This window comes from Copadichromis virginalis, linkage group LG3, assembly GCF_057382275.1.
Source record: "Copadichromis virginalis isolate Kocher_CV1m ecotype Utaka linkage group LG3, C_Virginalis_male_GT1.1, whole genome shotgun sequence".
NCBI lineage: Eukaryota > Metazoa > Chordata > Actinopteri > Cichliformes > Cichlidae > Copadichromis > Copadichromis virginalis.
This window is the reverse complement of record NC_140620.1, coordinates 31,497,461-31,523,656: the sequence shown is the minus strand read 5'-3', so window position 1 is coordinate 31,523,656 and position 26,196 is coordinate 31,497,461. Positions and strand designations below refer to the sequence as shown.

The 26,196-nt window shown below is 39.5% G+C and overlaps 2 protein-coding genes and 1 pseudogene across 2 annotated transcripts; 1 reads left to right on the top strand and 2 right to left on the bottom strand.

The window, feature by feature from the left end:
* Positions 1 to 6,696: 6,696 nt before the first annotated feature.
* LOC146714072 (GTPase IMAP family member 7-like) lies at positions 6,697 to 8,085 on the bottom strand. The gene has a single exon (XM_085450675.1). The coding sequence runs from the start codon at positions 8,078 to 8,080 to the stop codon at positions 6,947 to 6,949; it is 1,134 nt and encodes a 377-aa protein (XP_085306801.1). The 5' UTR covers positions 8,081 to 8,085; the 3' UTR covers positions 6,697 to 6,946.
* A 5,238-nt stretch (positions 8,086 to 13,323) lies between these two features.
* LOC146714071 (GTPase IMAP family member 9-like) lies at positions 13,324 to 17,465 on the top strand. Its single transcript, XM_085452713.1, has 2 exons — positions 13,324 to 13,633; positions 15,632 to 17,465. The coding sequence occupies exons 1-2, from the start codon at positions 13,627 to 13,629 to the stop codon at positions 16,447 to 16,449; spliced, it is 825 nt and encodes a 274-aa protein (XP_085308839.1). The 5' UTR covers positions 13,324 to 13,626; the 3' UTR covers positions 16,450 to 17,465.
* Positions 17,466 to 19,665: 2,200 nt separating this feature from the next.
* On the bottom strand, positions 19,666 to 22,488 carry LOC146714070 (GTPase IMAP family member 4-like; annotated as a pseudogene).
* Between the last annotated feature and the right edge of the window lie 3,708 nt (positions 22,489 to 26,196).

Here is a 26,196-nt window from a genome sequence, read left to right as displayed (position 1 = left end):
TTGTTGCATGTGTGTTGTTGCTGCCTGTGTTTGAGTAATTTCTGTAACTGTGAGACATCTGCTGCTGCCTATCTTGGCCAGGTCTCCCTTGAAAAAGAGGTTTTTAATCTCAATGGGATCTTCCTGGTTAAATAAAGGTTAATAAATAAATAAATAAAATTTACAGTACTGCTGTTAAAACTCAGAATTATTTTGATCTCAGTTGGTAGCAAGTTATTAAAGGTGGATGGAGTTTATGTACACTATAAACAAAATAAAGGGTTTGTTAAGGTGTAGAGGAAGTACACATTTCCTGCTTTGGCAGGAAAATGTGAACATAAACAAAACAACAGGTGTTTGTAGCCAACATGAGTTCAATTTAGGTAAAACTCAGAAAATACTGAAATGTCACGGAGAATGTTTGGTCTGGTAATCCTTCAGTAATGAAAGTAATAGCTCATACAAGGGAAGCAGACAACTCCACAGGAAGAATCTTTTGTCTCTTTGATGACTTTGGGAGGTAGCAAGGGAGTGTGAACCTTAAGGTGTGAAACGGCTGTGTACTGCCTTTCGTTCCTAAAGAAGGTATTTAACTGAGAGCCATGCTAGGCTCAGGTGAGACTAGCATGGTCATGTAGGTCATGTAGGCTCTCCACCAACTTGGTTGTCTGTTCTTTGTGTTTTGATTAAAGAATGTTAGCTACCGCTCACTGCTTGTCTGCAGGCTTTAATTAATGGAAAACTTCCACAACATGAAGTTAACAAACAAAACCACCGCTATTGGTCTGACACTAACCCACGTTGGATGGATCCCTCCAAGACTGTTGGAACAACAAAAGTGATGGTTTGGTGTAGAGATGGCACGATACCACTTTTTTATGTCCGATACCGATACCGATATCATAAATTTGGATATCTGCCGATACCGATATGAATCCGATATAGTGTTTTTTAATCAACAAAACTGTTTTTTAAAATATCTTGCTGCATTTTGCAAGTCTGCAAGTTCATACTCAAGTTTAAAACAACAACTACACTAAAGCTATTCTGTTATACCTGTATACAAAAAAAATATTTCATAGTTCAGCAATACTGATCAATCTAATAAACTTAGACCTACACCATCCTCCCTATTCTGGTATTTTAAAGAGTACTTAGCGTAAATATTAAGAAACCTAACTAATAGGGTTCCAACTCCCAGCAACAACAAAAATAAAAAAATAAAAAATAGGGAACCACCCCTCACGCTCCACCTCATGATGCTTAATCGACGTAATCAACCTTAATTTGATGAAGTGTGAAAAAAATGCACAGAAATCAATTATTTTTCAAGAAATATTAAATAGATTCAACATCTTTCTTCAACAAAATTGCAGACTGCACAGATGGTACCTTCCCAAAGGAAAAAGTACTATAGCTTACTAGGGTGTATATATTAGACTTAATAGTCACTATATACAGTAATTGACTTCTATTCATTTTACGTCAAATTAAAACTTTGGGTGTCAGATAATTATTTATTAAAAGCTCGACATTTTAAATGAGAATAAGAAAGAAAAGTATGTCTTTGTGCCCCCTTTTCCCAGTTAATGCCCTACGGCCCCCCTGGCTAAACTTTGCTAGATCCGCCCCTGCACAGTTACCAGCGTCAGCTATGTAGAAAAAGATCCTGGTGTAGAAAGTAATATTAAATAAATTCTAACAACAGCTTATCAAGCTTAAACGTGCTGCTGTTGTTCAGCCGCTGGTTTCCTCTTTCTGGTGCAAAGTGGGCCAAAAACAAACAAGACAGACGGACTCGCGACAGAAAAGCCGATCAGCTGATCATTAAGCAGTTTCACGATTGAAGTAGCAGCCGGAGAGCGAGAGGCAGTCGCTCGTTAAGCTTAACGCAGGAATGCTTTACATTCAGAGATGGACTTACACACTTGCTTTACTTCTCTCGGGGATAACTTTGTCGGAGATGAAATGCCGGGTTGCTAGCGAAGCTCCACATGCTATCCAGACCACCGACAGGTCCCGCATGCCACAGCCGCTCTATCACGTGATGCATACTGCTCCAAGTGCTAACGTTCTGAGGCGAGTTACGGCGTGTTGCAAGTTTTGTGAGGTGCTTTCGTGATATTTAATGGATCGGATTACATTTTTTATTTTTCTCCGATATCCGATCCAGTAATTTAGGTCAGTATCGGACCGATACCGATACGTAATATCGGATCGGTCCATCTCTAGTTTGGTGTGGTATATGGGGTACAATGATAGTGGGTCCATTCTTCATCAATGGAAACATCAAGGCCACTGGATATTTGAAATTGCTACATGATGATTTGTTTCCCTCTTTATGCACTGAAGCTGGCACGTTCCCTGAGTTTTTCCAGCAAGGCCAGTTGAATGGCCCCCAAGATCTCCCGATCTGACCCCCTTAGACTTTTATCTTTGGGGTCATCTGAAGGCAATTGTCTATGGTGTGAAGATGTGCAGATACGAGATGTGCAGCACCTGAAACCACGGATACTGGATGCCTGTGCTGGCATTTCACCTGCGGTGTTGCTATCAGTGTGTGAAGAGTGGGAGAAGAGGGTTGCATTGACAATCCAACACAATGGGCAGCACATTGAACACATTTTATAGGTGGTCAGAAACTTGTAAATAACTCATGAAAGAATAAAGTTACGTTGAAACCAAGAACATCATTGTTTTTCTTGTGACATTACCAATAAGTTTGATGTGTCACAGCTCAGTATGGGGCAGGGATAGCTCAGTATGGGGCAGGGATAGCTCAGTATGGGGCAGGGATAGCTCAGTATGGGGCAGGGATAGCTCAGTAGGTAGAGTGGTGGCCCCATGATCGGAAGGTCGGGGGTTCAACTCCACTGAATGGCTACCCCGAGGTACTCCTGAGCAAGGTACCGTCCCTACACACTGCTCCCCGGGCGCTGCATTGGTGGCTTCCCACTGCTTCACTGGGTGAATGGGTTAAATGCAGAAGAACTATTTCCCTATGGGGTCTAACACATACACATTATTATTATACATGGCCCTCTTCCTATTGAAAAAGCAAACGTTTGCCCCCTCACATATACTAATGTACCACAAACAGGACTTTAATATCACCAACCATTCCCATTTTCTTATGGTATATCCATATAAATGGCCCACCCTGTATATGTTACACCCTCTGAGTTGGATACTTGGATATGTCCACATATGTTAGCTGTCCTGGGTTCAAATTACTTTGGACACAGACAAGCCAAGGTGGCATTTATGCCAGTTACTAGTTCTTACTTATTTCACACGAAAAAAGAGTGGTCACATATGTATTAAGCTGCTTTCACATAGAAAGCCTGATGTTCTGAAACCCACTCCTTTCTCTGGTTTGTGCTGTGGAATAACGATGTCCTTTTGGCATTGAGCAAAATGCAGCCTTTCTGCTGCTTTTAGGGGTCATCACAGCAGTTCATCTGCCTCCTAGCATCCCTAGCATCCTCCTCTGTCACACCAACCCTCTGCATGTCCTCTATTTTAGAACATCCATTAACCTCCAATAAAAGTATTTGAAACTAATGAAATATTTATTATTGTTCATAACTATTTTGAACAATTCAAAAAAGTTGTTTCTGCACATCTGGATGTGTTTTTTTAATTGTCTCGTGGATGAAGCACATGTATGAAGTTTTTGCCACTGCCAAAAGTTTTGATCACAACACTGTTGCCTCACAGATACAACGTTCTGCCATCATACATAACTGATATGCCTATTATGAATGTTTATAATAAGTCATGCCTAATGTATTAATGTACTAATTAATGTATCAGTGACAAGGACAGAATTATTAAACAGAAAGCAAAACTTCATTTAGTCAGCAACAGAAAACAAAGTCCATCAATATAAACAGAAGTCACACTGAGGATATAAATAGCTACAGTGGAAGACTCAATGGACAAGGGGCTATATTGTACACACACACACACAAGTTACAAACCAACCTGGAAATATCTTCTGAAAGTACAACACTCAAAATTTATTGTATACAGACACTGAAGAATGAAACCAATTTAAACCGCACCCAGCAAATGTATTACAAATGTATTACTAAGGATTATCACAGCAAATCTGCCACAAAATAACAGATAAAATTCACAAGCAATCATTTTTGATTGGCTAAAAAGAATTGTATGACTAAAAATACCATGACCGAAATATAAATAAAATATTAAAACAACTCAGAAAATCTTAAACCTATTTAATCAAGCAGTAGAACAGATATATGAGATAAGAGATAAGATAAGATAGAACTTTATTAATCCCTCGGGTGGGTTCCTCTGGGAAATTCGACTTCCAAAAAAAAGCACAGCAACGACTGAAGTTACAGTTACAGAATTGTTATATATATATATATATATATATATATATATATATATATATATATATATATATATATATATATATACACACACACACACACACACATATATATAAAAACAGAGACAAATATAAATAAAATATACAAAGGGGATAAATAGAATAAATAGGAATAAAAAATAAAAAATATGCTGTCCAAATGTGACACAATTACAGTGGGGCAAAAAAGTATTTAGTCAGCCACTGATTGTGCAAGTTCCCCCACCTAAAATGATGACAGAGGTCAGTAATTTGCACCAGAGGTACACTTCAACTGTGAGAGACAGAATGTGAAAAAAAAAATCCATGAATCCACATGGTAGGATTTGTAAAGAATTTATTCGTAAATCAGGGTGGAAAATAAGTATTTGGTCAATAACAAAAATACAACTCAATACTTTGTAACATAACCTTTGTTGGCAATAACAGAGGTCAAACGTTTACTATAGGTCTTTACCAGGTTTGCACACACAGTAGCTGGTATTTTGGCCCATTCCTCCATGCAGATCTTCTCGAGAGCAGTGATGTTTTGGGGCTGTCGCCGAGCAACACGGACTTTCAACTCCCGCCACAGATTTTCTATGGGGTTGAGGTCTGGAGACTGGCTAGGCCACTCCAGGACTTTCAAATGCTTCTTACGGAGCCACTCCTTTGTTGCCCGGGCGGTGTGTTTTGGATCATTGTCATGTTGGAAGACCCAGCCTCGTTTCATTTTCAAAGTTCTCACTGATGGAAGGAGGTTTTGGCTCAAAATCTCACGATACATGGCCCCATTCATTCTGTCCTTAACACGGATCAGTCGTCCTGTCCCCTTGGCAGAAAAACAGCCCCATAGCATGATGTTTCCACCCCCATGCTTCACAGTAGGTATGGTGTTCTTGGGATGCAACTCAGTATTCTTCTTCCTCCAAACACGACGAGTTGAGTTTATACCAAAAAGTTCTACTTTGGTTTCATCTGACCACATGACATTCTCCCAATCCTCTGCTGTATCATCCATGTGCTCTCTGGCAAACTTCAGACGGGCCTGGACATGCACTGGCTTCAGCAGCGGAACACGTCTGGCACTGCGGGATTTGATTCCCTGCCGTTGTAGTGTGTTACTGATGGTGACCTTTGTTACTTTGGTCCCAGCTCTCTGCAGGTCATTCACCAGGTCCCCCCGTGTGGTTCTGGGATCTTTGCTCACCGTTCTCATGATCATTTTGACCCCACGGGATGAGATCTTGCGTGGAGCCCCAGATCGAGGGAGATTATCAGTGGTCTTGTATGTCTTCCATTTTCTGATGATTGCTCCCACAGTTGATTTTTTCACACCAAGCTGCTTGCCTATTGTAGATTCACTCTTCCCAGTCTGGTGCAGGTCTACAATACTTTTCCTGGTGTCCTTCGAAAGCTCTTTGGTCTTGGCCATGGCGGAGTTTGGAGTCTGACTGTTTGAGGCTGTGGACAGGTGTCTTTTATACAGATGATGAGTTCAAACAGGTGCCATTCATACAGGTAACGAGTGGGGGACAGAAAAGCTTCTTACAGAAGACGTTACAGGTCTGTGAGAGCCAGAGATTTTCCTTGTTTGAGGTGACCAAATACTTATTTTCCACCCTAATTTACGAATAAATTCTTTACAAATCCTACCATGTGGATTCATGGATTTTTTTTTCACATTCTGTCTCTCACAGTTGAAGTGTACCTCTGGTGCAAATTACTGACCTCTGTCATCATTTTAAGTGGGGGAACTTGCACAATCGGTGGCTGACTAAATACTTTTTTGCCCCACTGTACATGATGCTAATGAGTTTAGAGCATTACATGTATCTTAGAAAACAAGTTAATCTCTTTTAATCATGGGTGTGTTTTGTTTCTATCCACCACCATTATTGAATCTGCTTTATCAGCTTCCTGGTATGTTATGCAATCTCTACCTATTGCTCCTGCAGCAATGCCTACAGCTACACTCAATCCAACACCAATTAATATTACCCCAACTGCTCTCATTACAGGGCTTAATGGTATTTCTAAACCCTTCACTATTTTAACTGTAACTTTAAAAACAAATCTGGGAACTAATATATTATTCTACTAGTGACTCCAAGGACAGAATATTTTTAAAAAATACAAAACTTTATTTATTCAGGAATAGAAAACAAATCCCAGCATAACCCAATAACATAGGGTTATACTGTACATACAAGTTGCAAACCAACCTGGAAATATCTGCTTCAAGTACAACACTCAACATTTATTGTATGCAGACACTGAAGAGTGAAACCATCTTAAACCATAGCTAGCAGGACAATGTAAGACAATTCTTTTTACTGAGGATTATCACAGCAAATTTTTCAAAAACTAAGAGATAAAATTAACAAGCAATTGTTTTTGATTGTCTAAAAGGAAATATAAAGAAATACTGGAATAACACAAAAAAGCTTTAAACCTATATAGACATTGTAAGTAGCCTAAGAAAAGCAAAGTTATGAAGCAGTAGAACAGATAAATGCTGTCCAAATGTGACGCTATAAAATGATGATAATGAGTTTAGAGTATTACATGTTTCTTAGAAACATGTTAATCTCTTTTAATCAGGTGTGTGCTTCGTTTTGTTTTAGTGTTTGTGAGAGTACTTACTGCTTCCACAGCTAGTTCACCAAGAGCCTCAGCTGTGTTCATAACTGCCTCCTTTATTGAATCTGCTTTATCAGCTTCACGATATCCTACACAACCCCCACCTATTGCTCCTGCAGTAGCAGCAAGGCCTGCAACCACACCCAATCCAACACCAGTTATTGGACATTTTGCTTGTACCACTCCTGCCACTACAGGGCTTAATGCTGTTTTCAGTATTGTAAGAACTTTTGCAATCATTATTGGCACACCAAGCAGTGCTCCCAACAGCATCCCTGTGGTAACACCAGCAGCCATCTTGAGAATATTGTAGACTCTGTTCTTTGCCTCCTCTCTGATTTCTTCCTGTGACATGTCTCCTGATGATGATCTAATGCTCTCTTGCTGTTGTTGTTTTAGCCTCTCCACTTCTTGTAGCATCTCATGTGTGTAACAGCCTCTGCCATTGTTCCTCACCATCTCTTGTATTGTGTCGAGCAGCTTTTCCCTCTGCAGCTGGTTGCTTCTGTATTCATGCTGTGAGTTGATGTTCCAGTATTTGTTATCAAAGACATGGCAGCGCCCACCACATCTCTCTAACAACTCACGTAGACGGTTGTTGCCCCTGCAAAACTCTTCAATCTGCATTCCTTCAGGAAGATCGTCACCACGAGTGAAGACAAGAACAGCATATCTGAAAACTTCTTCAGAAAAAGACTCTATGATTTTGGTAATAACCTCGTACTCATGATCTGTGAATCTCTCCACTTTCAGTAAAATAAGAAAAGCGTGAGGTCCAGGAGAACACTCTACGACACACCTTGCAATCTTATTTCTCAAACCCTCTTCAGACCTGCGATTGTCAAAGAAACCAGGAGTGTCAATTATAGTAACAGATGTTCTATTCACCACTCTGGTAGCTTTCGTACACTGACTTGTTCCAGAGGTTGCAGTATGATCTACCTCAAACAAATATGGTGTCTCTCCAAATATGGTGTTGGCCAAGCTGCTTTTCCCACTTCCAGTTTTTCCCAGCAGGACAATCCTCAGGGGATCTACAAATAAGAGAAAAATTACTTCCTGAATTTTTTTTTCCATATTTGGCATCCTCATCAACCACCTACAACTGTAACGTGTTAAAGATAAAATAAAGGAGGATACGTTTATGCATGTTTCTACTTTCTACAATGAAAGTTTAGCAAAGACTTCCTTAAAAAATAAAATAAGAAAATATAATTCACCGTCCAAAATCTTAATAAATGTCTCAGAGAGCAGATAGAATGAATTTTTTAGGATTTAAGACTTGTTTTGGGTGAAAAGAAATCTCTTTTTATGCAGTGTTATACACTGACCCCAGGTGCAGGCTGTGTAAAGATGCCCCAGAGACAATCCAGCACATAACAGCAGGGTGCAAGATGCTAGCAGGCAAGGCATACATGGAACGCCATAACCAAGTGGCCGGCATAGTGTACAGGAACATCTGTGCCGAGTATAACCTGGAAGTCCCGAGGTCAAAATGGGAGATGCCCCCAAGGGTGGTGGAGAATGACCGAGCTAAGATCCTGTGGGACTTCCAGATACAGACGGACAAAATGGTGGTGGCTAACCAACCGGACATAGTGGTGGTAGACAAACAGAAGAAGACGGCCGTAGTGATCGATGTAGCGGTTCCGAATGACAGCAATATCAGGAAGAAGGAACACGAGAAGCTGGAGAAATACCAAGGGCTCAGAGAAGAGCTCGAGAGGATGTGGAGGGTGAAGGTAACGGTGGTCCCCGTGGTAATCGGAGCACTAGGTGCGGTGACTCCCAAGCTAGGCGAGTGGCTCCAGCAGATCCCGGGAATAACATCGGAGATCTCTGTCCAGAAGAGCGCAGTCCTGGGAACAGCTAAGATACTGCGCAGGACCCTCAAGCTCCCAGGCCTCTGGTAGAGGACCCGAGCTTGAAGGATAAACCGCCCGCAGGGGCGTGCTGGGTGTTTTTTTTATATATAAGTTTGTAATATATATAATTATTTAATTTAGTTCAGTCTGTTACTGTCATTTTCTTGGACCAACTGTAATTTCCTTAGTTACCTTCACCCTTCACATCCTCTCGAGCTCTTCTCTGAGCCCTTGGTATTTCTCCAGCTTCTTGTGTTCTTTCTGATGTTGCTGTCCTAAAGTGTATATTTATTTTCTTACTCTTCTTATATTTATTGTTTGTTTACTTAACTGGAGCCTCGTTGTCTCGTCTCTCTGTATACTGGACTGTATGTAGCGGAGATGACAATAAAGTTTACTTTGACTTCAGCAGCGAGCAGGCGCACCGAGGGCTCTCACGCTCACTTTATAGAATTTCGAAAACAACATTGGTGCAAATTATAAGTCTGTATTATAATGTCTGCTGTTTTCATGTTTGTTGTTTTGTTTTTATTTTGTTTTATTTTGTGAGTTGGTCATTAGATGCTGCTCCAGCCAGCCAGAGAATCCCCCGCCGCCCCGCCCTCTCCTCCCTGTGCTGCAGGCGCACCTCGCAAACGGAGGGCGCCCTTACTCCCAGCAAATGGGCGATAGAAAACCGATCGGTGCCTATGCCATTCCCAATATGCGCTGGCTGATGTCGGGGCAGCATGAGTACGAGCAATTTTTTTTTCTTTTTTTTTTGCCGATGCCCGTGATGCCGCCCCCCACCACGATGCCGCCCCGGGCAACCGCCCGTATCAAAAACCGCTACTGGTCTGGACTGTGTGAGGAAGCTGCTGTAACAGGGGAAACCCATTCAGGATCAAGGAGAACATGTAAAAGCCATAAAAAAGATCACTGCCGGAATTTAAACCAGAAACCTTCTCGCTGTGTCAACTATTAAAGATCCAGGCACCGTCTCCAACCAAGTATTGTAGATTTGGTGGGTGGAAATTAAACTGCTGGTGATTAGAGAAGCGAAAGTAGACATGTACAAGCTGCAAAAACCACAAGGAGGACATATACATGCTTTATTGCAGCAATGAAACGACACAGAACTGTTTCACAGGAGTTTGCTGCCCTAAACTTCCTGGTTCAGAGTGCTAAATGTCTGTTAGTGAAGAAAACAAGTGCTGAGAAAACACCTTCATCACTTCATTCCTTTCAGCAGGTTTAACTGTAAAAAGTGTTCAAATCGTATTTTACTCCGTCTTGTGTCATCAAGAAGCTGTTGATGATATTGATTTAAAAGAAATTCTTTTACTGAAAAAAACATTTTAATTTTCTTTTCCTAGATTCTGACTCTGGGTTTTAATTTAAGAAACAAGAAATTAAAAGTCTGCGTTAGTTTTCTTTTACACAGCGTTTAAAAGCTGATGTTCATGTTGGGCATCAAATTGTACAAAGTGCTTAGAAAACCATCGAAAGAGAATTGTTAGTTGAAGAGAGGAAATTATTATTATTATTATTATTATTATTACCCTTTATATAAAATGGATGTTATAGATTAGTCTTTTAAATGTACTGACCTTGACGAGTGGCCATTTCTCTCTTTTACAGGCAGTTGATGTGTGATTTTCTGTCTCTGCTGATGTTCTGCTGTTCAGCACTTTCCTGTTTATTGCTCTGTGGTGTTTGAACATGTGGGGACGTGGCTGAGAGGTGAGGCAGAAAGCGAAACCGAAACAGTTAGTTGTTGGTTGCATATCATTTAAGTTGGGTTACTTTTCTATGAGAGAGGAGTTCATACTTTGTGTGTGTTTTGTTTTGGTGAAAAAAAAGGAGAGTTAATCTCTAATCTGGTTGTTTAACCTGTGTAAGTGTGGAGCTCTGAGCACTGACAGTATATCACAAACCCTGTTCTTAATATAGACCTTGCTGCTGCTTTCACACACCTGCATGCACACTCTGTCCCCTCAGAGGAACCAGCTCCTTGTAAAGTCTATAAAAACCGCACACACAAGCTCCTCTCTATATATCCCTGACAGCAGAGCTGCCTCTTAGTTACATGTTGTAGGATTAAAGAAATTATTTTACTGCTACTGTTCATAACCATCATCTTTATCATTGCATCAATCATCATTTCATCAAAGTATTTATTGAAGCTGTTGGCATTATGTTATAATTTGTATTACAGGTGTTATCATAATCACATTAACCTTTATTACAGGTGCAGTTATAACCACTTTAAACTGTTGACTTTAAATTTATAATCTTAAGTGCTTATATGCTGATTATGTTGGGTTATATAAGAAAGGCCCAACTCTGACTACAGTCTGTGCCAAAGTAGACAGGAAACTGCATGCTTTTGCAGAGCGTGCTTGCGAAAGTGAAACTAAGCAGAGTATGAGTGACGTGGAGCTTAGAAGGTTAATCTTACAGTAAAATAGTAGCTGAGCAAAGGCCTGAGTGTATTCGGCAACGTGCTGCGTTTGAGTGTGCTTGGTAACAGATAACTCAGAATAAGACAGGAAGTATACTTCTGAAATGTCTTTGTTTCCTCTGTAAAGTGTGCATTTTTTGGTTGTTATTTTGAGGAGCTGTTGGGATGATGCTATTTGAATAACTAGGTTATTCATTATTATCTTTTATCCGTTTATATTCTTTTTTATTAAGCTTTGAGTAGTGGCATTTAATTAAAGCATTTATTCAATATATACATATATAGTTTTAGTAGATTGTTACACATCTGAGAGTGGCCTCTGTATGGTTGGGAGCTTTAGTAGGCGAGGTGAGAGGTGATACAGGGTGTCAATTGAGGTCAGGACACACATACACACACTGTAGGTAGACTTATATTCTAGGTAAGAGTTAAGACATATTTTGCTTGTAACTGCATTTTTGTGCCTGCAGAATTGATAGTTTTGTTGCAGAGCATGCCTCTGAGGTTTTGGAGAAGCGAGAGCGAGATGAGCTACCGGAAGCACCTGGCTTGGAGGCAAAGAAGATGTTCTTTCAAACTGTGTCAAAGTCGTTAACGGAACGTTTGTGGTTTTGACTTCTGCATTTATTGTATTTGCTTAACGCAAGAGGGGGCGTAATAATGCCCTGATGATATAAAACAACTGCTTGTGTATTGTTAGGGAGAGATCGACGCTGAGTGTGTGACGGTGTTCATCTCTCCACGCGTGTGTTCATTAAAATCATCGTTTGACCTAACCCTTCTGGACCAGTGTTGTGATTTGAATTCCTCCTGTATCCCTCCTCAATATTTGAACCCGTAACCTTGTTTTCACTAGAGGGACATGTTTTAGTGAACCAGCTGCTGCCAATCTCCACACCTCACCACAAAAACACTGTGAAGAAGAAATCTTCCCTATATTCATCCACTTCAGATGAGGACTGAAAAGTTGACCATATTTCGTCTTGTCATCATGTAAAATCTCAGGGGCTTCAAATTGGTTTGTTCACAAAGTTTGCCAACGGTGTCAATTTTTCTGCAGATATTCTCTCCTGCAGTATTTCACTGTCTCGCCATCCCTTCACGTTGCTTGTGGAAAACACCTGATGACCACACAGCGGTCCTTTGGTTTTTGATCTTACTTTCCATGCTGCAATTTTATATCTTAGGTTCTGCAGAAGAGTCTCTTCATCCGTGCTGTACTTAGTTTGTTGACAGAAGGACTTCGTCCACGTTAGAATAGTAACAATACAGACAGATTACAATATGACATTTCAAAACATATGTGCACTTAACAAGTTATGTTTAATGAACCTGAACATAATTACAAGAGTTAACATTAAAGGCTTGCATATACGACTTCTGTTATTCTACAAGTCAATCGCCTTCTCAACCCCAGTGTTTTATGCTATCTTGTTCTTTCACTTACTGAATTTTACACATACTTTGTCTTGTTGCGTGTGCGTGATGTCCTCTTGTGAGACCTCTCGTGACCACAGGAAACATTCTAAATCCTAAATCCTCCATGTCTATTCCGTGGACACTTCTCATTCCTGAATGGACAGAAACAGACCCGTTATTAAAAAGTAGCAGGATCTCTAACTCAGGATCTTGCAAAACTTTTGTGAGATCTCGCAAGAGTTCATCTTAATTTTTTTCCCTCAAATATCCCTTTCGGGGCTCTGTATTATGTAAAAAGTACAGCTGTAATATTTCCTCTGAGACATTAAAATATTAATTGTTATAAAAGAACTCATTAGTAAAGTACAAGTACCTGTACCATTGTTTTGAGTATTTCTGAATATTGCTCTTACATTCATGTACATCGAATGATTGTGGACAATTGTTCTATTTCAAATCATTTTTATTTTTTTAATTGTGAGGAAAGATTAACCAACATTAACCAACATTATTTTAAGATTTTTGAATTAATTACTTATTAATTACAAATAACTGAGCATCACTGAAACATTTATTCTCATTAGTATTTATTTAGGAAGACAGTTTAGTCTTTGCTAACTTCCAGTGGAGAGATATGCATGACAAAAAATAATTCTGCTTTAATAAAATTGTAATTTAAAATTTGTAGCCTAATCATAATTTAAGTTTCCATACAGCTACAGACTTTTAAACACAGGCCGTCAACTGCTTGTTGTTTTGGTGTATTGCAGCTTAAGACAGAAACAGAAAATGAAACCGAGCTACAGTCAGAGTCCGACAGCAGAGAGGAAACACCGACATCACAGTCTGCCATTAATTATAAGCTTCAGGCACAGCTACCGCTGATTACCTTCATCATGGATGGTAAGTTAGTTAACTTCTTTTTTATGCACTGAGCAATGAATTTAGACGTACACAGACATGCATACAAGTGCCTGTAGTATCATTCAGCACCAGTGTAAACAGTCTGATTATTTTCAAGTCTTTCTTAAAGCAGTGCAAACGTGTTCATACCTCAAAGGATGATTAACATTAAATCATTCCTCCATATCTAATCTTATTTATACTGTTATAGCTAACAGGCTACACAGTGGGCTGTGTTTTGACATCCTAGCTAAAACATGTTCCTCGCTTTGGTTATGCTCATTTCTCCTCAGTGTGCTATGGCAGCCATCTTAGATACACAGTAAGTGTTTCATTTAGGAGGAGCGCTGAAGATAATTTTGGTTTTTTTTGGAGGGTGGGGGTGGGGGGTATTAATCCACTTTTTTACCATTTCACTAAAATATGAACCTTTATATTTTGTAAGTTAAGATTTTAAGTAAAAGAAATTGTAGAAAATTATTGTAAACACATTTTAGCATAAAGTTAAACATGAGCTTTATTTGGACAAAAAAAGCACATAGAAAAACAGAAGAAACAAGTAAGAGTGTGTTTTATGTATACCCTAAAGTATAGTAAGTAAATATAATCTAAATATGAATAATATAAGTAGATGGTTGAATAGATAAACAGATAGTGGAGGGGGGGGGGGGTATTATGCCCACTGATATTAACCTGTTGCTGCAGGAATAATAATGCTGGTGGAGCTTTGCCTTATGTTTCCTCTTCCTGATTAGCCTTTACTAATGTCCCTTTTTTTAATGTAACTTTATATATTTTTAGTTAAAGTGGCAATCTTTACACATAATAATAAAAGCAATTATTATTTAGATTAAAACTTAATGTAAAGAGAGTCAGTACTCCAGCATGTCTGTATCTAAACAAAAAGTAGTTAACTAAATCAAAGAACAATTGACATTAAATAGTTTATAAAATAAAGAATATATCTGTATAAAACAATTGAATGTCAAATACAATCCATCATCATTCTGTACCCACACATAAATTCTTTTAAATGTATGACTTCACTTTGAAGCGTTCTTGAATTCATTTCAATCATTCCTAGAAACTTGGCAAAATAAAGCAACTGGATTTCTGTAAGTTTAGTAAAAAAAAAAAAAAAAAAAATCCAGGAGACTTCTTTAGCTCCAATAATTAAATAACAACTCCAGCTGCTTGCTGTCCAAGTTTCTCAGTCTACCATGAGCTGGACGACTGAGGACGTACACAGACTTGTCCGATTATTATTGCCATTACTACCCAAACGTTCAGTGCTTTAAACACTTTGGCTAAAGACCATCCCAGAGAAACATCAAGTGTAATCTCAGTTACATGATGAATATAGTTATGAATTTCTGTCCAATATACTTGCATTTCCAGGCATGTCCACAATGAGTGTAACATTGTGGACATGCCTTTCGCAACGCGAATATAGTTTTTGTGTGTGTCACACCTTACATGTAAGTATGGTTTTGATTTCTTCTGGTTGTGTGGTAGGATGTTATCATTACTCCGCTGTGTGTAAAGAGCTTTAGTAGGTGGTAAAACACACTGGGACAGTAAGACTAGTGAATTATTTGAGTGAAAGGTGGTGTTAAATGAAAATATATCTATCAAAACAGCTCAGTGGGAAGAAAAAATAAAACAAAACAACCAAAAACTGAAAGTTGCCGTGTGGACAGGAATAAGAATAATTGAATAGAATAATTCTTTAATTGTCCCACAAGGGGAATTTTGGGTGTAACAGCCACAAACAAACAGTACACAAGACACAGAACAGAAACATACACAATTTTTACATATTTAATAAAGTTAAACAGGAACCAAAACACAGAGCTGCAAAACTGGAACTCACTTTAAGTGACACCATCTGCTAAAAACAGGAATCAAAAACCAATAAAGGAGACAATTTACAAACAGCACAATTAGGCCTACAGTCAGACAAGTGTTAAAAGTGTAACTAATCTTTTTTTCTTCTAGTTCCAAACACAACGAGGATCGTCCTGCTGGGGAAAACTGGAGCTGGGAAGAGCAGCCTGGCTAACACTATATTAGGAAGGAATGAGTTCAAAGTCCAAAATTTTTCAGACTCACAAGCAAATGTTTGTGAAGCAAAGTCTGGATCTGTCGTTGGAAGAAATCTCACTTTGATTGACACTCCTGGTTTTTTTAGCCCAGGATTTTCAGAGCAGGAGCTGAAGCATGAGATACAAAGCTGTGTCACAAAGTGTCCTCCTGGTCCTCACGCTTTCATTATTGTGCTCAGAGTGGAGAAATTCACAGAGCAGGAGACGGCTGTCATCAGGAAACTGCAGGAGTGTTTTTCTGCAGATGTATTTAAATATTCTACAGTTGTCTTCACGGATGGTGACCAGTTACCTGACAGAATGAGCATCAAGGAGTTCATCACAAATAATAAGCCTCTGAAAGATCTGGTAGACAAGTGTGGTGGTCGGTGCCACGTTGTAGATAATAAGTACTGGAAAAACCAGCAGGACGATTACAGGAACAACCAGTTCCAGGTGACACAGCTGGTCAACACAATAGAGAACATGCTGATGGAAAATGAAGGAGGCAGCTACACCACTGAGATGCTGAAAGACTGGCAGAGACAACAAGAAGAGCGCAGTAAACCATCATCATTATCAGCCTCTCTCCACAGAGTCTACAGGCTTTTGACCAAATACACAACCAAAAAATCTGTCAAAGTCCTGGTAGGTGTAGCTGTGATCGTTGGTGCACTGCTTTTTTTAAAAAGTGTGACCACATCGCAGAGCACTGCAGCAACTGCAACGTAAAACACACACACTGATGTCACAGAGAGAGAAAAAGAAAGAACAAAGATTTTTACATGAACTTTGTTCTGTGTGTTTATTTTATTTTATACGATTGTAGATTTGTGTCACGCAAGTGATTTGAATTGTCATGAACAGGTCGACTAAATAACATAGTATTGTTTGAACTATGCAGTGTTTCCAAATATTTTCTGTATCTTTGTTTATCACATTTGAACATTTTACTTAATGTGTATACACATGTACCTGTTTATTTATTCATTATTAAGAAAATGAACCTTTAAACAAACTGTTTTTGTTGATCACATAAACCAAGAAAGGAACAAAAATGGAAATAATCTTTTGACCTTTTAAAGGAGGTCAAAAGAGTCTATCTAGTATATCTAGTTATACTTATTTTAAACAGTTTAAACAACAGTCTTACATTATTATTTAAAGACTACATAAATCTTCATCTTTAAAAAGCGTGTTAGTAAAAAAATCAGCTCTTCTAATAAAGCACAGTGTATCATTAGCATTTATCAAAAGAAGCCTTTTACCTCTGACGTCAACAAGACTTTAGCGTCCTCCAGTCTTGGTCCAGCTGAAGTCTTCAGTGTATGCTATCTGCAGTTTAAAGTAAGACTTGTAGATGCATGTTGGACTAGTTGGTTTGCTCGTTCTTTAGGGTGCAAGAGGTCCTCAAATTTTGGATGAAGTGTAATTAGAATATTGCCCAGGTTACATACAGATAATTAGTATCTCTTCTGTGGGTCACTAATAGTTATTTCGGATGGATGGATGGATAGATAGATAGATAGATATTTTTGCTGTATTGCAAAAGCCTGTCTTATCTCCACACATGACATTTTCATCGAGGGGAAGGAACAAGTTTAGCAAAACAATAAACGTTGAGAGGAAGACAAACAAGATAACAAGATTAAAGATTTCATTGCCCTCACTTCAGATTTACTGTAAAAGTGTTAAGGTCTCATTTTACTTTCCTTTTTTTGTCACAAATAAAGAGCTGATAATATCGATTTTCTTTTCCTATGATTGTGTTTCCTCCTGCACTCGTTCCAACTCCACTTTTTTTCCAGCAACAAAAATAATTTTTTAGTCTGTGTTTTTTTTTTAATGTTAATGTTGGCCATTAACATAGCATTGTCCTTTTTTTTTTTTTTTTTTTTTACTGTTGATGAAGTCGACAGCAAAAAAGTAAAGAAAATTACTCCAATATTAAATCTGGATCTTTATATTCTTTTACTGACAGATAAAAACCCGACTCAGTTGTCAATTTAAAATTATTCATTTATTCATCTTCCGGAAGAGAGAGCCGTGCACAGCCCAAAGCCAGTTGCAGATTTCTAGCATTAGAAGCCAAAAATGTGTATCATATAGGTGTTATTTTGGTCATTAGCACGTCACACATAGTTTAGATCAAAACAACTCTTTCTGGCCTGACTTGATGTGTGTGTGTGTGTGTGTGTGTTACTTAGTTAGGCTTTTTCTGTCTGGTTTCCTGTTCTTAATATATTGCCTCTGCAGCTCTGCACTTCCTGTATTTCTAGTCTGGCTGAGAACTTGGTTTGTGAGTAAAAGCTGGCCTTCTTTTATACAGGCCTTTATTATTAAAATGGATAAAACAATATAATCAGAAAATAAGCACTAAGAATATATATTTATTCTTTAACACCAGTTACTGAAATGGGCAGAAGGAAACCCGAACGAAAGAAGGGAAAGTCAAAGCAGCGCTTCTGTAATGTAGCCCTGGGAAAAAAATAATAACAATCTTGACAAATCAAAGTTACATACTGATCAAAAAGTGCTGCCCGATTTTCAAACAAAGTGGCCAATAGGAGGCTTCTGTAGCTCCAACCTATGAATACTGTTTACTACCAGGTAAAATAATTAAACATACGTCACACAATAAACACATACCAGCAATCGATGGAGAGAAGGCTTCAGACGAAACGATCCGCAGGTGATCTATACAAAGACATGAGGAGCATCAGTCAACAAGAATATGGCCAATTAGGACAACAGGGACACGTGACTCCTACCTGTGACAGCTGGGAAGGTCAGGTGATCAGAAACCCGAGTTTGATCTGGATGTGCACAGAAACAGGTGATCGATGGAGGGATGCTCAGATGACAGCTAATATTTATACTAGCAATGTAACTGGCCACTAACCAGTGATTGAAAATGCAATGTTAATGTCTCCCCAGGTTCTCTCCAGGTACTCCAGTATCTGAGAGCTACTGTATTAATGTACTGATGACTCCAGGGACAGAATTAAACCAAAGGCAAAACTTTGTTTTCTGTTGCTGACAAAATAAAGTCCATGGATACAAACTGAAGTCACACTGGGGGAGAAAACAGGAATAATGGAAGACAAAAGGATGTCAGGATGAAGGGCTCTATATACACAGACGTTGATTAGAGGACTGGGGAAATTTATTGTACACATGTACTGAAAAATGAAACCAATTTAAACCCACACCCAGCAGCATGAATTATTACAAATGTATTATTAAGGATTATCACAGAACATTTATCACAAAACAACAAGTGAAATTCACAAGCAACCAAGCAAGACTTGCCTTAGCCAAACAAAGTAATCAAGAATGAATACAGATATGTGCTGTTCAAATGTGACACTTTAAAATGGTAATAAAATGATGATAAGGAGTTTAGAGCATTGCACGTGTCTTGAAATGTGTTCATCTTTTTCTAAATGATTAACACATTCTGTTTTAGGGTTTGTGAGAGTTCTTCCTGCTTCTACAGCTAGTACACCAAGAGCCTCAGCTGTGTTTACAACTGCCTCTATTATTGAATCTGCTTTATCAGCTTCACGATATCCTATGGAACCTCCACCTATTGCTCCTGCAGTAGCAGCAAGCTGTGCAACTGTATCCAATTTAACACCAGTCGTTGGAAGTTCTCCCTGTGTTGCCACTCCTGTCACTACGGCACTTGCTGGTATTTTCACTGGTATTTTCAAAGTCCTCGGCATTTTAACAACGTTTGCAATCATTCCCGGCACACCAAGCAGTGCTCCCAACAACAGCCCTGTGGTAACACCAGCAGCCATCTTGAGAATATTGTAGACTCTGTTCTCTGCCTCCTCTCTGATTTCTTCCTGTGACATGTTTGTTGATGACGATCTAATGCTCAATTCAATTCAATTTTATTTATATAGCGCCAAATCACAACAAAAGTCGCCTCAAGGCGCTTCATAGATAATGCTCTTGCTGTTGTTGTATTGCCTTCTCCACTTCTTGCAGCATCTCATTTGTGTAACAGCCTCTGCCATTGTTCCTCACCATCTCTTATTGTGTTGAGCAGGTTTTCCCTCTGTAGCTGGTTGTTTCTGTATTCATGCTGTGGGTTGTTCCAGTATTTGTTATCAAAGACATGGCAGCGCCCACCGCATCTCTCTAACAACTCACGTAGACGGTTGTTGCCCCTGCAAAACTTTTCAATCTGCATTCTTTCAGGAAGATCGTCACAGGCAAGCACAGCATACCTGAAAGCTTCTTCAGAAAAAGACTATGATAGAAGACTATGAAGACTATGATATTGGTAATAACCTCATTCTCCTCATTCTCAGGATCTGTGAATCTCTCCAGTTTCAGTAAAATAAGAAAAGCGTGAGGTCCAGGAGAACACTCTACGACACTCCTTGTAATCTCATTCCTCAGATCCTCTTCAGACGTGCGATCGTCAATTATAGAGACAGATGTTCCATTCACCAATCTGGTAGCTTCTCTACACTGACTTGTTCCAGGGTTTGCAGCATGACCCATCTCAAACACCATCTCTCCAAATATGGTGTTGGCCAAGCTGCTTTTCCCATTTCCAGATTTTCCCAGCAAGATAATCTTCAAGTGTTCTGCAAATAAGAGAATATTTCTTTTTAAAAAGTATTTTAGTCCCAGTCAAAGTTAATCTGAATAAATACAAATTTCACTTATTAAATCATGATTTCATATATAAGGGGAGAAACCAAACATGCAAACATACTTAGTTTTCTTTATTTACAGCTCTTTTTACATAGAAATGTTTTGAGCTGATAAAATGAGGCATTCTTATACGTTACAGTACTCGAGTGATCACAACCTTTTGAAAACTGTTTTTGTCCTCACCAATTATAACTTTAAGATCTTACAGATGATATTAAGGAAGTGTACTTCACAATGAAAGCTTAGATCCTGGACAGTCTGAGGTGCAACCTGGCAGCATCAGATGGACCGAAACATAACGTCACAGACATGTTCTATTGGATCTAGATCAGGTGAGAAGACTCTAGGAATTCACACCATAGGAGGGAAAAATGTCAGTGGTCGCCATCATTCCTGTTTGCAAGTCTAACTGTTATCCCTTTAGTGCACCTGTTATTAAATTTCATTAATATTAGTGTAGCTGAAACTGATTAACAACACCTATATTGACACCTTAGTCTAGGAGCAGTCCCAAAGGTGACAGGGTATCATAAATGCCTATGGGTCCATACACAATAAGCTAGTCGAAGAGGCACTGACTCGTTCCCATATCCCAAGGAGGTTCAAGAACTTCATTCTCGACTATTACGGCAATTTTAGCCTGAAAGTCTCTACAAGGAAAATTACTTTAGTATTAGCACAAGCTTGAGAAAGGGATTATCATGAGGTGCACCCTATCTATAAAATATGAACATGTTACTAAAGGCCGCTGAAGTTGAGCATAGAGGATCCCTTACTTAGTGTGGCATTAGACTGCCACCTATTATGGCCTTCATGGATAACCAGTAGGATGACAGAGTACCAAGGTGGAGCATGCTCCAGCACCCGAGAATTTACGCCAGTGTCCTGTTATATTTTAGATAGCAAGGAGCAGACGGCTGAGTTATTAAACTCCACGGAGACAGCGGTGACGCTAATCTGAAGGCTAGACCGTCCAATTTCACGGCCGTTTACTTCCGGCCTACCCGACCTTCTGAGGATGCAGCCCATGAATTTGGACACGACCACAGACTTACTTGTCTGGGTTGACGGCGAGGCTAGGAGGGGATTAGTGGTCCGAGTGAGGCTAAACAGGTTCGTGTACACTCACTGTGAAGTGTAGGGCAGGGAGGCAGGCGAATAGCGCCGAGAATAGTAGCAGGCCAGCGACGGGGAGTGAGTGGTTACAGGCAGCAAGATCCAATCCACTGTGAAGCTGCAGAGGCAAGTAGACAGGGTTAGCGTGACAAAAACAGGGTTTACCGAGCTATGACTCTCACTAACGCGGGTTAGCTGACGTTCCAACAAGGAATGTTTGAGAACGCTGGTCTTAAGAGCCTCCCAACAAATTACACACAAGTGCCACAAACGAGGGGTGTGGTGACTCTGCCCAGTGATGGATTTACTGACACGCAAGAAAACACAGCACTCACCCGGACCATGACACAGACGACAATCAGGATCTGTTTCCCAACCCAAAGGCGCAGGGAAAAAACCCTCTCGTCCACCGGGAGAAACCCCAATGTACAGGCAGTAAGCCGAGGGGATACTAGGATATCCACCCCAGCCCGCCGCTTCTCACCAAGGGCAACTCCAGACTGAGACAGAGTCCAGCCCCTCTCCAGGAGACTGGTGCTAGAGCCCAAGACCGTGTGTTGAGGTCAGCCTGACTAGCCAGTACCTCTCAACCTCACGCACTAATCCAAGCTCCTTCCCCACCAGAGAAGTCACTTCCACTTTCCAGTCACTAAACGTGTGCAAGCTGTACAAACCACAGGGGGAAGTTTTTGCATAGATACATTTTACATATTGCAGCAATGAAGCAACTCAAAATTGTTTGACAGGAATTTTTGATGCCTATATTTCCTCTTTGTTCAGATTGTACCAAATGCTGAGAAAAACATTGTTATGTTAATAATGAAGACAAATTGTTAGAGGAAGAGATCCAACAAGGACATAAACAAAAATAATAGCTAAACCGAGTGTTTGCATTTTTTTTTTATTCTTATATAAAATTAATGTTATAGATTAGTCTTTTTAAATGTACTTACCAAGGTGTTTGTATTTCCTGGCCATGTCTGTCTTTTACGGGCAGTTGATGTGTGATTTTCTGTCTCTGCTGATGTTCTGCTTTTCAATTGTATAGTTTCATCTTTATCCTTCTGAACTGTTTGTATCTGTGGAAACGTGGCAGAAATGTGAGGCAAACAGGTCAGAAGGAAACAGAAAAAGTTAAAAAGACAGGTTGAACAAACACTGAAACATTTTTTCTTCTTTGCCTCGTCCGTCCCCCTTTGTCCTTTGATAGTGTTGTCTTGTCATTTGTGTCAAACAGAGCATCAGTGGTGCCTTTAGAAATCTGTTCTTTCTGCACTCGAAGTCTTGACACAATCCATAATTGGTTGGTTTAAACTCAATTCAATTCAATTCAAATTTATATAGCGCCAAATCACAACCTTACGATTACTAGGTGAGCCTAGATGTTGTAACAAATTCTATGAATCTGATTTCAAACTGACTCAATACCAAACACACGTTCTTCCAGCTCCATCACTTGTATGTAATGCTGCACATTACATTTTAAGAAGTGCGCCCCTGTGTGAAGAAACACTGAGCTGATTTGCACCATAAAAAAGACGAGAACCTACAAAATCAAATTGACGTGGTTAATGAACGGCTCCAGATCTATCAAACTTTCAAGGAAAGATGCCTGAAACTGGAGTCTGAGGAAAAAGGCCAAGCAGGTAGATCACTGTTTATAGTCATACTAAGGCCGTGAATAATCATCACAAGGAAGCAAACTGGAGATAGAAGTGACATTAAAAAAAAAGTGGTTAATGTCTTAATGAAAAAACATATGGGATGACTCAAGAAACTCAGTTTAACACAGGAGTACACATATTTGAAAGGTTTTATGGAAAATTATAATTCACTGAAGGCAGAGAAAGAGACTAAACAACCAAAACAAACCTCTGGAGAGAAGTGTGAGAAGCTGACATCAAGGTTTCTAAGAAAGAAGCTTTACAGGAAAACATGATAAACTAGAATTTGAGACTAAACAACCAGACAATCTAATCAGGTCAGAAAAACGCTGTGCTTTTAATGAGCAGCTTTGACAGCGACCAATCAAACACCAGCAGCTTCATGCTGACAAACTCATTCTTCAATCAACTGCGTTTCAGTCACCTTTTGTGAGAATTCAGACTTTAACATGTTGTGTTTAAAGCTGCTCTCTTTGATTAAATATCAAAGAGAGCAGCCTCTGTCAGTGCGCCCCAGGGTGGCTGTGGCTACAATGTAGCTTGCCATCATCAGTGTGTGAATGTGTGTGTGAATGGGTGGGTGACTGAATGTAGTGTAAAGCGCTTTGGGGTCCTTAGGGACTAGTAAAGCGCTATATAAATACAGGCCATTTACCATTTAAATAGACACAAGTAATCAGATCAACAAATATTAATTAAACTAACTGGCATCAGTCAATAGTTAGGCAAGCAAGCAAAATAATTTGGCAAGTTGGCAAAACAATCAATCCATCAGTGGAAAAAAAATATTAACTTGTTAAATTATTAAAACATCAAATATGTATCATTTGTGTAAATGTGAAGGAGTGTCTTCCTCCCCTCATCCCCAACCAGCAGATGACTGCACCTCACTGCACATGGTTCTGCTGGAGGTCTTGTCCTTTTAAAATGGAGTTTTTCCTTCCCACTGTCACCAAGTGCTTACTCACAGGAGGTTCTTTAAATGTTAGGGTTTTCTCTGTACTATTGTAGGCTCGGGATTGTGAAACATATGAAATAAATGCATACAATTTGATCTTGTAATAAAAAATAAACAAATCAGAAAACAACCAGAAAAACATGCTCAAAGTGCTGAGCTTCTTTATTTGAACTATACCAGACTGAGCAACTCATCAGAATTGGAGTTTCTGCAGCAGAAACCTTAAAATGTTACATCTAAAACACACCTGATACTTTCTGATATTGAAGCAGGATTTTATCAAATAATTCATCTGTCTGTTGGAGCAGATTAAATGTGAGAAAACAAAACTCTGTCTTCATTATTTCCATAAAATTACCATATCTTTAATATTACTTCACTCAGCTTTCTAAAAGTTTCACAAATTAAAACTAGAACGCAGTATGGTTATGAGCAGTTAGAAGCTCAATACGTTTGAATCGGTGCTCATTTCAAAGAATTTAAAGGATGAGCTCAATAATAATCCCTAAGAATCTTCTAATCAAAGCTCAAACGAAAAACGTCAACGATTTTGAGCCTGTGAGGGGTTTTTAGACTCAGAACGGCATCCTCTGGTGGCTGTGTGAGGAACTGCAGCTGAGTTTAGTAGAGCTTCATGGATCCCTCAAAGAGCCGACTCAGATCCTCCACCGTGTGCGCTCTGGGAGACAGCTTGGTCACTGACACAGGGTCAGGGTGGACCAGGTTTAGGCCTGGTCCACCCTGACCCTGTGTCCTTCACTATCTCACATTACATCACATTTGCAGATATGAAATCAGCTAATTCAAAGAATCAAAGAAGTCTATGAATAACAAGGTCACATTAAAAGATTACATGGGGAGAAAACACAATACTACGGGGCCTTCCACTCTGTCTGGACAGTTTAATACCCTTCTAACATTCAAACCAGAAAACAAATTGCACATGTTTTTGAGGAAAAACATACAAAGCAAGTAGCCTCTGAGTTCGACCAGGATGTGAACCCAGGACCTCTCACACCCTAAGCACTAAGGTCTTGAATAATCGTCACAAGGAAGCAAACTGGGGATAGAAGTGACATCAAAAGAGAGAGGTTGATGTCTTAATGTAAAAATATGGGATGACTCAAGAAATTCACAGTTTAACCCAGGAGTACACATATGAAGGGGGACTCTGACCCACCTGAGGGATAGTTCCTTTCACTAGTGCCGGGATGTCGTCTTTGGTGTATCCCACAGCTCCCAGTCCATCTTCCACGTGCAGGTCAAACAGAATCTGACGCAGCGTGTCGGCCAGAACGGCACCCGCATCCTCCCTCTTCACCTGCCGGATATCTGCACCTGAACATAGCACAGAGAAAGTCTGTTACTGCACAATTTTTAAAGAGTGATGGCAGTTTTGGTGAATTTGGATATTTTCTATTGATAGCTGAAGAAATAAAGTGCTACTACTGCAAAAAAATAAAGAAAGAAAATTCGATTTTTTCTATTTTAGACTTCTTTAAAAAGGTACAAAGATCCCTTAAAAACCTTATTTTTGAATACCTTCAATATTCTTAAATAACTGAAAAGTCTCTCAATGGAGGCATTTAAGGTCCCGCTGACTGTCTTGGATGTTTGATGTTTCACTGTTTGTGTGCCCTGTTGTTGTTGGAGGTTCCTCTCCAGTGTATTTCTGTCTTTTTTTCTAACTGAGTGATTTTATTTGGCTCATTGAAGTCTGGAAACCTTTTGGTTTGGCTGGATAAATAAAGTAGACATTCCACACAGTCTCTATTATACTAAATCTAATATGGCCTAGTGTGAGGCGTTCAGGTACCGAGGATCTCTGCGGCCTCAAGGTGGCGCTCCGGACACATCGGGGCTGTGAAGTTGAAGACGGCCGGAGACGTAAGGACAACGGAGAGCCCGTGAGGCTGAAAACACAAAGTTTAACAGAACATTTTATTTAAAAGCTGCACAGGTCGAGTATGAAACAAAGTAAAGTTCTGTGTGGAGTTCCTCAGGGAACCTGCACGGGTCCATCTCAGTCAGAGGTGTAGTGTTTTGTTTAAGCACCAGAGCATT